Source organism: Bubalus kerabau, chromosome 18 (assembly GCF_029407905.1).
Source record: "Bubalus kerabau isolate K-KA32 ecotype Philippines breed swamp buffalo chromosome 18, PCC_UOA_SB_1v2, whole genome shotgun sequence".
In the NCBI taxonomy this organism is placed as follows: domain Eukaryota; kingdom Metazoa; phylum Chordata; class Mammalia; order Artiodactyla; family Bovidae; genus Bubalus; species Bubalus kerabau.
Genome location: NC_073641.1, coordinates 11,789,850 through 11,803,878, shown reverse-complemented (window position 1 = coordinate 11,803,878; position 14,029 = coordinate 11,789,850). Strand labels below are relative to the sequence as shown.

Sequence of the window (14,029 nt, the reverse complement as noted above, 5' to 3'; positions counted from 1 at the left end):
AGCCGAGGTGTGGGGAGTTACTCGAGTTGCTCACTCCTCAGGGTCGGTAATGCCTGCTTTGCCATTGTTAGAGCCATCTGTAAAATAAGTAGGAGTGCCTGGGATAGGTGTGGCCTTGGTGACTCTGGGCCACACAAAGGGAGTTAGGGAAATAAATTGTAATAATTTATGTGCAGGAGGGTGATTGTCTAAAATGCCCACAAAAGCAGCGAGGATGACCTGCCATGATAAGCAAGTCTGTCAAAGATGCTGTTGTTGAGTTTTGTCAAATGGAACATGAATAGTTTGAGGATCAAAGCCAGTTAACTGGCAAGTATGCTTTCTTTCTTGTATAATTAAATTAGACACAAGGGTAACGTACGTCATCTGAGTTTTGCCCTCCTGAGAATGTGCCAACAGCCATTCTGTGATGCCAAAGGTGGGCTGTTCTTGAAATAGAACTCCTGTAGGGGCTTCTGAAGAGGCTACAACAATGAAGAGAATAGGATGATCATCATGAATATGATTAAGTTGAGCATTTTGAATGGCAATATTTACTATATCAAGTTCCTTTTTAGCTTGTGGCGTCAGAGTCTGAGGAGAAGAAAGGGCTGAGTCCCCTTTAAGGGTCTCAAAGAGGTGTGTAAGTGAACTGGTAGGAACGCACAAAGCAGGGCACAACCAATGAATATCTCCTAAAAGCTTCTGAAAATCATGGAATGTTTTGAGATCGTCACATCTAATGGATACCTTTTGGGGTATAATGGTATGTTCTGAAACCCAATAACCTAAATAGGAAAAGGGAGCTGTTTTTTAAATTTTTGGGGGGGCTACATGTAGTCCCCATCATTTAAGATCGTGTTGAACTTGGTGAAAAAGTGGGTTTAGGAGAGACTTCTGGGGCAGCTAAGAGTATGTCATCCATATAGTGAATGATGGAGGCTTGAGGACAGAGGGATCGAGCTCCCTCCAGAGTGCTAGCCACGTATTGTTGCCATAGCGTCATCATCCCCTGAGGCAACATTTTCTATTGGTACCATTTCATGGGGGCTGGTTGGTTAATACTAGGTACTGAAAAGGCAAATTTTTCTTTGTCTTGTGGAGCTCAGAGGATTGTATAAAAACAGTCTTTAAGATCCAGAACTACAATTGGCCAATCTTGAGGTATGGCCAAAGGGGATGAGTCTGGGCTGCAAGGCCTCCATGGGTTGCATTACTGCATTAATAGCTCGAAGATCATGAAGCAGCCTCTATTTGCCTGATGTTTTTAGGGACTGTGAAAACTGGAGTATTCCAAGGACTAGTACTTTCCTCTGTGTCCTGCTTGAAACTGTTCTTCTACCAAGACTTGTAAATGCGTAAGTTTCTCCTTTGCTAGAGGCCATTGATCCACCCAAACAGGTTTAGATGTAAGCCACGTTAGAGGTGTGGCATGTAGTGGCGGAGAAATGTCAGTGACCTTCATTAAAAATTTTTATATAGTAGCTCTTTTCTTTCCAGTTTGGGTTGAATAGGTAAAGGAGAAGGATCTCCCTATAAATTTTTTCCTAGCCCTTTTCTCAGTTGTTACCCCATTCTCATCATTATATGATCTGCCTTTCCCTTGTTGGAGAGAACTAGGCGCCACTGGGCAAGTCGTTTTTCGGGCCCTCGGCAAGGAAGAATTGCTGAACTCTGAGCAAGGTGTTGGGATTCTTCAAAGCCTGAGATTTTTTCCTGGGGTTCAGTCAAGGGCCAGTCATCTGGCCATTGATGAGAAGTAATGATGGAAAAGTCAGCTCCAGTATCTAAGAGACTAGAGAAGGTTTTTCCTTGAATTTTAGCCTTACAAGTGGGCCAATCTGAGAGTATTTGTTGAGTAAAGCACACTACTTGATCACCAGTGCTCCCAAATCCTTGTTTTCCTCTGGTGATAGGATTATAATTGTTAGGGGCATGGTAAGGCAAGAGAAGGAGCTGAGCAGTTCGTTGACCTTGAAGAATGACATGGGATGAGCAAGAAAGAGCCATTTCTTTAATTTCTCCCAAGTAGTCTAGGTCAATAAGGCCAGGAAGAATTTGGAGGCCCTTGAGAGTAAGGCCACTTCTGCCCAGAATGAGTCCTGTAGTCCCCAGTGGAATGGGGCCTCAGATCCCAGTAGGGATTGCTACATGGGGTCTGATTCATTAATCTAAACAGTTACTCTGGTTGGGAGGTCCAATGCAGCACTTCCGCTGGTAGCAGCTGGGAGGCTGGAGATAGGCTGCAGGGTGTGCTGGAGATCCTCACCAGCTATGTCCCATTGTTTGTGGGGCCTGGGGCTGGCCCCGTTGGCTGTTTCCTGGCTGTAAAGGGGAACCGTTCTTAGGAAATTTTGATCTGTATTGATTAGCCCAGTGATTGCCTTTCTGGCATTGAGGACACAGTCCTGGTGTTTTATTGTTACAAATGGGTGGAGGTATTGTAATACCTGTTTTTAGATTGGGAACGGCAATCCTTTTTCATATGTTCAGGCTTTTCACATTGAAAACATTTGGCAGGGGAAGAGCTAAAATTATCTTTAAAGGCAGCACAAATTGCTTGAGCTAGCATGGTTTGTTTGTGAGCCTGTGTACCAACATTCTGACATGCTCTAACAAAATCTGCAAGGCTGACATTTTGATGAATAGGGTTAAGGGCAGCCTTGCAATCTTCATTGGCATTTTCATAGGCTAATTGTTTTAACAAAATGTCCTCCACCGTAGGACTATTAATTTGACAGTGGAGAGCAGATGAGAGCCAGTCTAAAAATTCAGTGAGTCTTCTCCAGGTCTCTGTAAAATTTTGACAAATGAACTGGTAGGCTTGTCAGGGTCTGATACTGTCTGCCACGCCCTTTGGCAACATTTGGTGACCTGTTCATATGCTCCCACCAGTGTACCTTCATAAGTCAGTTGGGCTGTTGGACTGGTATATTGCCCTGTGCCTATGAGCATTTCAAAAGTAAGATTATGTCCAGTGGCCAAATTAGTATGGGCTTGCTCTTGGCACAACTCAGTATAAGAGGCAAAAAACTGTAAATATTGGGGACCACTTAAAGGTGCTTTGGCTAACATTTTAACATTGTAAGGAGAACTTCTTCCAGGGAAACAAATTTCCAACAGTTCCTGTGTTAAGGGGAATTAGCCCCGTTCAACCTAACACTAGATTTTAGTTCCTTTAAAACACTGATGTCAAAAGTTTCATGGGTTGCAATAACCTGAGTGGGATTATTGGCGTCGGGTCTGTAGTTAATAGGGAAAGCAAGATGGTCCTCAATGTTTAAAGCACACGTATGAAGGGTGGAGGCCATGGCAGGCTGAAATTGAATCAGCGGCTTATCCTCCCAAGACATTTCTGGATCCAGTGGAGGTGGCGGTGGTGGAAAATCATCCTCAAGTTTAGGTGGCAAAGGGGTGGAAGGGTAAACAAGAGCCGCTTCTGGGGACACCGCCTTCTGGCATGATTTCTCAGTCTGAAAAGGGTATAGGACCGAGCGCACTAGCCCCAGGTTGCAAATACCATCACGAGTATGCGATCCCCTCTCCTGTGTACTGGTTTCAAATTCTCTCCCACTCAATCCCAATTTTCAATATCTAGAGTGCCTTCTTCCAGAAACCAAGGATTATATTTAACCACCTCTGACTTCCCTGGTGGCTCAGACGGTAAAGCGTCTGCCTACAATGTGGGAGACTGGGGTTCAATCCCTGGGTTGGGCAGATCTCTTGGAGAAGGAAATGGCACCCCACTCCAGTATTCTTGCCTGGAAAATCCCATGGACAGAGAAGCCTGGTAGACTACAGTCCATGGGGTCGCAAAGGGTCAGACACGACTGAGTGACTTCACTTTCACTTTCACTTAGCAATTGTGTCAATTGCTCCTCTTTCACCTGCGCTCTAGCAGTCTGGAGGAGGTGCCTCAAAAGCTGGAGGTAATGTTTCTCAGCTTTACTCAAATCATTCCCCACTGTTACCCTGACTTTGTAAGACAACAAGGGACTTTCCACTCTTAGAGTCTGAGGGCCTGGTCGTGATCCAGGCGTCTCACTTACCGCTCGCTGTCTTCACTTTCAGTTTTTTCCCTCGGGGGAATTCTTCCCAATTTCAGGTCCCTGTTTGGGCGCCACCTGCCACGTCCAGCACAGGGGGTGAGAAAGTCCTGAAACAGGGGCCGGCGCATAATGAAAAGTCAGACACATAATTGGGCAAGCAGGGAATCAGGGGGTCCTCCTGCTCTCCATGGCAGGAAGACAAAATGTCTCCTTTCAGCCCGCACTTTTATTGGTAGAAGTCACATGAGATCATTAGGGAATAGCTATACTGGGAAGTTTGATCAGCGCACCATAAAGAGGGAGTCAAGTTAAGGCTCTGCTGTTGATCAGGAACATCTTGTTTTGTTTCCATGGGGATGGACGCAGGGGCAGGCAGTGAAGCGGAGCAGTGAGCACGTCCTGCCCCAAGTATGTGCATTTGGTATGCTTACTAGGACAATCACGAGGGTGCAGTTTGCCGCACCCTCGAGTCATGGGGCAGTTTCTGGTCTGTGCTCCACCAGGCTGCAACAGTGAGTTTCAGGAAAGCAGCGGTCACCCTGCAGTGTTTGTGCCACAACTTGATCCTAGATTTCAGAGGGATAAACAGAGGGTGGGTAAAGACACAGGTAGTACAAATTACAAGGAAACGTCCCACTGTGTGTATATAATCCAAGAATATTAAAGAGGTAAACAGAATAATATGCCAAGGAAATTCTAAAGGTACAGTAAACCTACAGTGGAGTATTATTCAGCCGTAAAAAGGAATGAAGTTCTGACACATCCTACAACATGGATAAACCTTGAAAACACTGAGCCAGACACAAAAGGACAAATATTGTATGGTTCCACTTCTATGAAATATGTAGAATAGGCGGATTCATAGAGACAGAAGGTAGGTTAGTGGTTGCCAAGGTCTAGGGTGGGGTGTATGGGTAGGAATGCTTCTTCTGAGAGTGGTGGATGTTATGGGATTGGCTGGTGGTGATGAGTACACAGCCTTGTTAATATAATAAAGACACTGAATTGTATGCTTTTAAATGGCGAATTTTCTGCTACATGAATTATATCTTACAAAGGAAGTTTATTGCTTCAAAAGTTTATCTTGGTTTTGGAATACTAACACAAGTTTATTAAAAAAAGTATGTTAAAAGATCTTATGCTTTGTGTTAATTTTCAATAACTTTTTTATGGAGGATCAGGTAAGCCTGAAAAACTACCATTTCAGATGTAGTAAAAGTCTCAAGGCTTCATTCCAAAAGCCTGCAGAATAATACTAAATATTATTCTTTAATATCTCTCTAGCTATATTCATAGCAATTGTTGGTTAATTTACTATGTATAGTAAATTTTCCTGGGTAGTCTTGTTTATTTTTATTAGAGAATGAGTACAGATATGACTAGAATTTAAAACATCTTTTTGGGAATAAGGCATTATCATAATATGGATATAATTCTGTTTTTGAGAGGATTTTGTCAGCATCAGGATAAAGACGATAAAGGTCAACATCACAGTGTCCGTTCAGTGGATTCAGATTTAACTTATATCTTAGAAAGAAGCAACCTGGCCACTGAAGTCTGCAGTTCTGTTAGAGAACTGAACCCTGTTCCGTAGTCTTCCATCAAAAGGCCATGTGTATAGGTAGAAAAAAAAGCAGCAGCAGCCTCAGCTGTTGGAGAATTCTAAATTTTGATGCTTGTTTTACTGAAAATTGAGAAAAGGCTTTGCAGACAAGGTTTTGAAGGAGCTGTTTTGTTGTCCTATCTTCTATGTCCAAGCTTGTTATTTAATAGAATGAGCCATTTTCTTTTTCTCTTAAACTTTTATCAAATTTTTATATATGTCACAGTTTCAGTCATGTGTAAGTGTTTCAGTAAATATTAGCTGATGACAAATTTTATTTTTTCAGCTGGTATTAGTTCCCTGAAAATGAATATCATTTATCAGCTATTTATTAGTTTTTACAATTTTAAATATCCAGACACCTTTGTAACTAGTTATTGTCTGGACTGAATGTTATTTTACACTGAATTTTTTGGGAAGAAGAGAATCAAGAATTTAGTTCTGGGGGTGGAATATTTGGAGGTGAAAAATTTAATTACTTCTCCCTGTAGAATAATATTTAAGACAGAGCTTTTGATGTAGTAAATAAGTCATTCCTATGCTGTATTTTAGATTAATGTTCATTATTCCAATAAAAGCCTTTTAAAAAATTACTTGGAGAAAAAGAAATAAATCAACCAACTCAAAGAAGTAGGAATCAATAAACGATTCCTAAGGGACCAGGTTGGCATTTAGCCTTAAATCATTTTTCTTGTTAAAACTTCTCAGACTATAATTAAGACAGCCTTAATTTATTACTTAACATTTCTTTCTTTTTGGTCATATTCTCATGAATTTTAGATGTAGGTAATCATGGAGATTTTTTCCCCCATCTTAAAGATACTATACCTTTAAGAGTTTGTTTTCGATAGTCACTGGAATTATTTAGCAAAGGTGAAAAAAAAATATCATTACTCCAGTACATTTATTGAGTGTCCAAAGATGAATAAAGCACAATTTCTGCCATCCAGGAACTCACAGTATAGAAAAGATGAGAGAGACACACGCAAAGTAGTGAAGTGCCATTGGAGGTGTAAGTGGAATATGCTTGAACCACAGATGAGCAAGCATGGCTCTGTTAATACCATGGAGTGTCATTAATGGTTTAAAGGCCTGGGCAGACCAGGGAAAGCCACATTGAGCAGGTAGGGCTTGAACAATAAGTGGGGATTCATTGGGTGGATGAGAAGAAGAAGGGAGCCCAGGTAGTGGGAACAACATATGCACAGATACGAAGGCTCTAAGGTGCATGTGGAGGCAGAATAATGTAGGGGAAAGAGCGTGCTTTCAAGCCAGGAATGTCTGGGTTCAAGTCAGTTTCTGTCCCTTGCTTGGGGGCTATGGGCAAGTTCCTTAGTGACTCTGGGTTCGCATTTCTTGTCTGTAGACTAGAGACAATATTATCCAGGTGGGTTAAATGAGAAACAAAATATGTAGTTCTGTGAAAGAAAGAATGGTAGATATAGCCAGGTTAGGGAATGTATGGGAAGGCTTTTTAATAACTCTGATGGACAAAACTCACCTTTGACTTTTATCTTTGTTGTAGGTTAAAGCAGCCACTGGAGAAGAGGTGTCAGCTGAGGATCTTGGAGGGGCTGATCTTCACTGCAGGTGAAACAGAAGCAGTTGTTTCTTCCCAGGATTGATTGTCATTTATCTGTTTAAAAGAAATTTTAAATTATTTTTTCCAAGTGTTAAACTTGCCAGATCAAACCAGTTTACTTATTCTAGATCTGCAGTTTTGGGGTTCAGTTTTTTAGTGTTCCATTTCTAAGCAAGAACATCAGCTTTTTATTATAGCCTAGAAAGACTGGAGAGACAGATTTATCATTTATTTAACAAATACTCATTGAACACCTGTTATGTACCAGGCACTGTTTAGGTATTCAAGGTAGTAAGATAGACATTGTCTTCGATCTCAAGCTTATAGTCTAGTCAGGGAGGTTTGTTTTACCTCCTTCAAAATAGTATATAAATGTGTATACATGATAAGGGCCACAAAAAAAGAAGTATAGGGAAGGCATATAGAAGGTAGAGCTAAGCCAGTGGCATGCAGGCATTATGACATTGCTTAATGAACACTTGTTAAGTGGAGGACAGGGTGCTGGATGGTGAGCCATGATTCAACAATAGACCATAAGAGAATCTGAAATAGAGAAGTTTATTAGTCATAGGTCCTGGAGAAATTATACAGCACACCTTGAGGGACCACATGAGGTGATCAAGCCAGAGTACCCAGAGATGAGACAGGACCTGGGGTACATGTTTTTATTAGGGTTGATGATTGGAGTGCTTTGGGGTCCCCTGACTAGGGCCAGATTGGTCAATCAAACCAGAAGATTGGGGGTAGTGTTAAGTTCCTTGGAGACTGTATATAAGCATGCAGGCCGTGAGAGGCAGTGCAGACTGTTGATCATAAGGGCTGTTGGGGAAGTCATTGAGAACTTACATTTGCTCGTGACTGAGCTGCTACCTAGGTCTTGCTTGAGGAGCCTGTGTCCATTCAAGGTCCCTGCAGGCTGCATGGAATGGTGAGGAATAGCTTAGCTAAATGCTCAATAAGAGGTAAACACTTAGCTTGTTCTCTGAGAAGAGAAAATATCCTGCTTTGTGGCATCTGCCAATCCATATTTGTGGTATAAATTATCCCACTATGCCTGATTTTAAGCTACCAATAGGACAGCACTCACCATGGCATCAGGAAGAGATACATACAATTGGCTCTTGTGAGTCAGGTGTGAGCCAGCTCCATTACATCACCAGTTGGCCCATTTCAGGTTAAAGTTCAGGAGTAAGAATACCACCATCTACCTCCTAGAATTTCATGAGGATTAAATGAGATATTATGTGTAAATTGCTTGAAACAATACCCACTTTAAACTGCTGCTGCTAAGTTGCTTCAGTTGTGTCTGACTCTTAACGACCCCATGGACTGCAGCCCACCAGGCTCCTCCGTCTATGGGATTTTCCAGGCAAGAGTACTGGAGTGGGGTGCCATTGCCTTCTCCCACTTTAAACTAAGTACCTGTAAATGTTAACTGCCATTATTATCATGTTTATCATCATAATAATCAGTATTCTTATGAGCAATTAGGAAATCATTGAAGAGTATTAAGGAGAGATGTACTATTATCAAATCTTTCATTAGAAAAATCCCTCCAGTTGCTAGACGGAAGATGCTTAGTAGGTTGGCAAGAGTGTATGAGGGACCAGTTGGATGGTTCTATCAATAGCATAGGCGCTGCTGGCTTAGGTTATGGTGGTGGTGAAGGTAGGAAGGGAGTAATCACATTTGTGCTCTATTTTAGAGGTAGAATTGAGGGATTTGTTGATGGATTTCATATATGGGGCACAGGAAAGTGAGGTAATGAAGATAATGACATGAAATGGTTTTATTCCCTGAGTCTGGGAGGACTGGAGGAGGGGCAGAGTTTGGGATGCAACAGAGGGGTCAAGTGTTGCTAAGTTAGAGATGCTCCAGGCATCCAAGTAGAGATGCTGAGTAGGCAGTTAACTATAAGTGTCTGGAGCCCAGATCAGTGCTCGAGAATCATCAGCACAGAGGTGGAATTTAAACCATGGGACTAGATAAGCCCACCTCGAGCTGAGTGTAGATAAGGAACAGGGCCTAGGACTAGACTTTAAATAAACCAGACATAAATGGCAGGTAGATTTAATCATTGAGCTCATTGGCCTGGGAGGTGCAGTAAACCTTTCTTGCTCTGCCATACCACAAACCAGCAGGTGGCTGTAGGAACAGTCTAGTGAGTGGGAGAAGGAAAATATGTACAACATTTCCACTCTCCTATCAAAGAACACTGCCATGCCTTTTGAAGAGCTGGCTAAGGGACCTACCTCTGCCTCAGTTTTCCATTCACTCCTTTCTCACTGAGCACTTACTGTGGATAGATGGATTATACCAAGTGTTATGAGTAACGCAGAAGAATTTCAGGCCTAGTCCTTGCCCTCAAGGATTTATAATTTAATTAGGCGGGTAAATGAATTAACTAAAAAACAATTACAGAGCGAATACGCTAGCTTGCGTCCAGTTAGGGAGTTTGGGATTGACGTGCACGCACTACTATATTTAAAATGGATAACCAGTAAGGACCTACTATGTAGCACAGGGAACTCAGCTCAATGTTATATAACAACCTAAATGGGAAAAGAATTTGAAAAAGAATTGATACATACATGTGTATAACTGAGTCACTTTGTTGTATACCTGAAACTAACACAGCCTGTTGATCAGCTACTCCAATATAAAGTCAAAAGGTGAAAAAGTTAGGGGTGTAGATTCTAGGATGCATCTTTCATTTGCCTCACTTGTTACCCTTGTGACTAGACAAACTACTAAACTTCCCGGAGCCTCATTTCCTCATGAGTAAATGGAGATGTGAATTGCTTCTGCCTCACAGCACACTGTCTGTGGCATCCTAAGCGCTCTATTACTGCCAGCTATTATCATTAATAATAGCTTGTTTAAAGTCATGTGGATTAGGTGGTGATGGCTTTTTTCGGGAACAGTGTCATAAAATTTACTAGTCACAAGTTGCTTTGGTTCTCTCTGTTACTATAAATAAATACATACTTGTACATCTCTGATTTGTCATCCTTAGTAGGTAATTTGACACAAAGCTTTACATAATACAGTGTCTCATCAAAACTTTCCCTTTCCTACTATTTTGGTACATACTAGGAAGTTTTTAAAAGAAGACATTTTATTTTAAATATTTACCGATTGGGAAGCAATCTCTCCTATTTCTCTTTGTTTACTGAGTTGCTATAGTGTAGATAGAAGTCAGCAAATGCAGCTGGTATTATGTGTGAAATGTTTGAAAGATACGGTCAGTTGTAAAATGCCTTATTAAGTTGATGAAACTGAAGGATCTACCATTTGCAAAGGTATTGGAGGATACATGGTCCCTGCTCTTACTGAGGAACACCCAAGCCCAAAGTGGACGGGACATGAGACCACCGTGAGAGCCCTAGTCTGGACATAGCTCCTGAGGATTTGGTGTTTTCCTTAGACAAGACATCAAAATTTAGACTATGGCAGCTTAGTCTTTGCTTATTTGTTGCTGTTTAGTTACTTAGTCGTGTCTGACTCTTCGCTACCCCATGGAGTAGCCCACCAGTCTCCTCGGTCCATGGAATTCTCCAGGCAAGAATACTGGAGTGGGTTGCCGTTTCCTTCTCCAAATCTTTGCTTATAAAATAAAGTAAAATTCTATTCTTTTCAGGTATATATTTTTGCCTGACTCTATAGTTCTTCTTAAAATATTGCATTAGAAAGTCATAGCCATACATCTACAAGTGAAATAACAAGCCATCTAAGAACCAGAGTATGCCCAGGCTTCATTCACATTGAACCTGAAATGAGAAGGACTTCCATGGCCCTTACACAGCGCCACGCTATCAGCTGTTTTCACCATTGATCTGAGGGACAGTGTCTTCAAGCCTTTGTGTGCTGCCTGCGACAGCTGACTCGGGCTGTAACGTGATAAGGGAGGCCTCGGCAGTCTCTCGGAGATGAGAAGCCACAGTTGCGTCGTCACAGTTGATGAAGATAGTGAGGTCGTGATCATCTTCACAGTTGATGAAGGTACACAGTTGTACCTCAGTGAGTCTTGTCGTTGTTACCAACTACATCACGAAAGTGGGCCAGCTGAGGTTGAAATGCATCATATGCAGTTTTATCTGTGGTGTATGGGATGAGCATCAAATAGAAGTTCTTGCCAGTAAGGCCCTGTGGTCTACTAAAAGAAAGTCAGGATTGAGAAATACAAGGTGAGGGTTCTTACGCAGCTACTGGCGGCCCTAGGGCAAGGTATATAACTTCTGTGTACCTCAGTTTTCCCTGTTCGTAAATCAAGATTAATAATACTGTTTTGACATGGACGTTATGAAGATCAAACTAGATGACAGTTATTAAAGTGTTTTAGAAGCAAAAAGATGTCATCCTTAGATGAGAGAAGGTTCTTGAGGTTTAAGATATTTAATTATTTTCCTTTCCCCTGTTCTGATTATTTTAGTGTGCTTTACTCTGTAGAAAGTCTGGAGTAAGTGACTACTACGCTTTGGATGATAATCATGCCCTTCACTTAGCTAGGAAGATTGTGAGGAGTCTAAATTATCAGAAGAAAATGGATGTGAGTTGAATTTGTTCTTATATTTTTTTATTTTTCCAATGCATTTTGCCTTATGTCACCTTGAAATAATATCTTTAAACAGGCTAATGTTGTTATTCTGTATTTCTGCAGGTTACCATTGAGCCTTCTGAAGATCCTTTATTTCCTGCTGATGAATTGTATGGAATAGTTGGTGCCAACCTTAAGAGGAACTTTGATGTCCGAGAGGTGTGTAAAGTGGAGCTGTGAGCTCTAAGCTGTGCTGTTATAGTTTAAGGCGTGTGTTTAAACTTCGTGTGAACTAGGAAGCTGTATGTATCCATTTTCAAAGCTGAAGTCTGTTTTATATATGGGACATAAAAGGGAAAGATATCTTACTAAAAGAAAAAAGGGGGAACACCTCTTAATTATCACCAAGTTTTCCTGCACGATGCCTAAGCTTGCTTTGTTCATATTTAGTGCTCTGTATTCCTGTGGACACGAGGAAAGATGTAGGGCAGTGCTATAATTTCCAGCTGTTTCTTTTTTGGGTTCTTATTTCGGGAAATGGATGGAATGTCAGTAAGTTGTTGAAAAAAAAAACATACCCTTTTAGATCAATAGGACATAAACAAAGGATTAGACTTCTGATTACAGTTGAAGATGTTGCTATGGTTACAGATTGTCTTCCATGGTCTAGGTCGACAGTTTTTAGTGCTTGTATACAGCATGTAATCTTTTCTGGCAGAATAGTTTTTAAATTAGGAAATTGTCCTAATATCAGATTCTGTGCCTATAATATTTTGTTATGTTTCCCCTTGACTATAAAACTATTATGAAAAAAAAAAAAAACTATTATGTACTAATTGTGAAAAATATAGAAAATACAGAAAAACAAAAATTGCTTGTAATTCCACCATCTAGAGAAAGCAGCCAATATTTTGGTATTTTGGCTTAATGTGTGTGTATACATTTTTATGTAGTTCAGATAGTATATACATATATTCTAGGAGTGGAAATCAATGCTTAAATTATAAACATTTCCCCATTATTGAAAAGTTCTTCATGAACCATTTTTTTGTAGCTAGGTCCTCATTCTTATACTAGTACTTGGTGACATGGCAGGCACTCAGTAAATATATTTTTGGAAGAATAGATGAATATAATATCAAACTTATGGATGTGAGCAATTATTTATTTAGGAAATACCCTATTATTGTTAGAGAGTCTTAAATCTTGGATTTTAATGAAGCATCAACTGGTACTTCACCTTGGCAAGGTAACTTAGTTAACTATACATTTTAAAATTAGGTTTTTGATTTGACTTCTCAGTTAATTACAGACATAGAGAAAAAAATGGTACTTACAAGGATGCTGTCCCTGAAAAATGAGTTGTTTTAATAGTCAAGTTTTCTAGATGGTGAAGGATTCATTCTTTCAAGCATAATCACTTTTTTCATATATTTGACAGTATTTGTTGCATGCTTTTTCTGTGAAGATACTATTTCAGGAACCAAGGGTAGAGAAATAAACAAAACAGATGCAAATCCATGCCTTCGTGGTAGTTCATCCTTTTTTTTTTTTTAAACAGTATTTCAATTTCATCCTCAGTTCAGTTCAGTCGCTCAGTCGTGTCTGACTCTTTGCGACCCCATGAATCGCAGCACGCCAGGCCTCCCTGTTCATCACCAACTCCCGGAGTTCACTCAGACTCACGTCCATTGAGTTAGTGATGCCATCTTAATTGGTATCTTTTTATAAAGATAGACCACTGCCTTCTTAAATTGTATCCTAGCTTCTTCATGTTCATCACTGTGATGATAATTTATTATATTTTTCTGTAATAGCAAATAAGCCTTGTTTGGAGATATTAGTATATGGAGCTGTGGTACTGCATTGGGATATTAACTGAAAAACCCAGTTCTGGTCCTTGTTTCCCTAGTCAGTGGTATTGAGATTGAACCTCTGAGCATTGATTTCCACTCCTACAAATAGGGATAATATCATGTGATATGTCTGCTTCCTAAAGTTTACTTCTTTGGGAAAATGAGTTAGTATATTTTATGTGGTTAAATGAGCTTCATCATAAAGCAGATAGAAGGGAGTTTCACATTAAGTGGCCCCAGGTTTCTCTGACCTTGAGGGATTTTATTTTTTGTATGGAAGAATGGTCATTGTTATATGTTTGTTTTTCAAAAGGTGTAATTTTAGAACTCCATAGCACTTAGACAACTGTTATATCCCCATTATATTATTGGACCTTTTAAGGAAAATAACTAAAACATAATTCAAAGTAAGTTATTCACTCA

The 14,029-nt window shown here is 40.4% G+C and overlaps 1 protein-coding gene across 2 annotated transcripts in view; it reads left to right on the top strand.

Moving 5' to 3' along the window:
• MCCC2 (methylcrotonyl-CoA carboxylase subunit 2) overlaps positions 1-14,029 on the top strand; it is a 78,083-nt gene that overhangs the window by 46,040 nt on the left and 18,014 nt on the right. For both annotated transcript variants that reach the window (XM_055554500.1, XM_055554501.1), the window contains 3 exons: positions 7,157-7,221; positions 11,663-11,762; positions 11,874-11,969. In XM_055554500.1, coding sequence (XP_055410475.1) covers positions 7,157-7,221; positions 11,663-11,762; positions 11,874-11,969 — 261 coding nt within the window. The remainder of the gene's footprint in view (positions 1-7,156; positions 7,222-11,662; positions 11,763-11,873; positions 11,970-14,029) is intronic.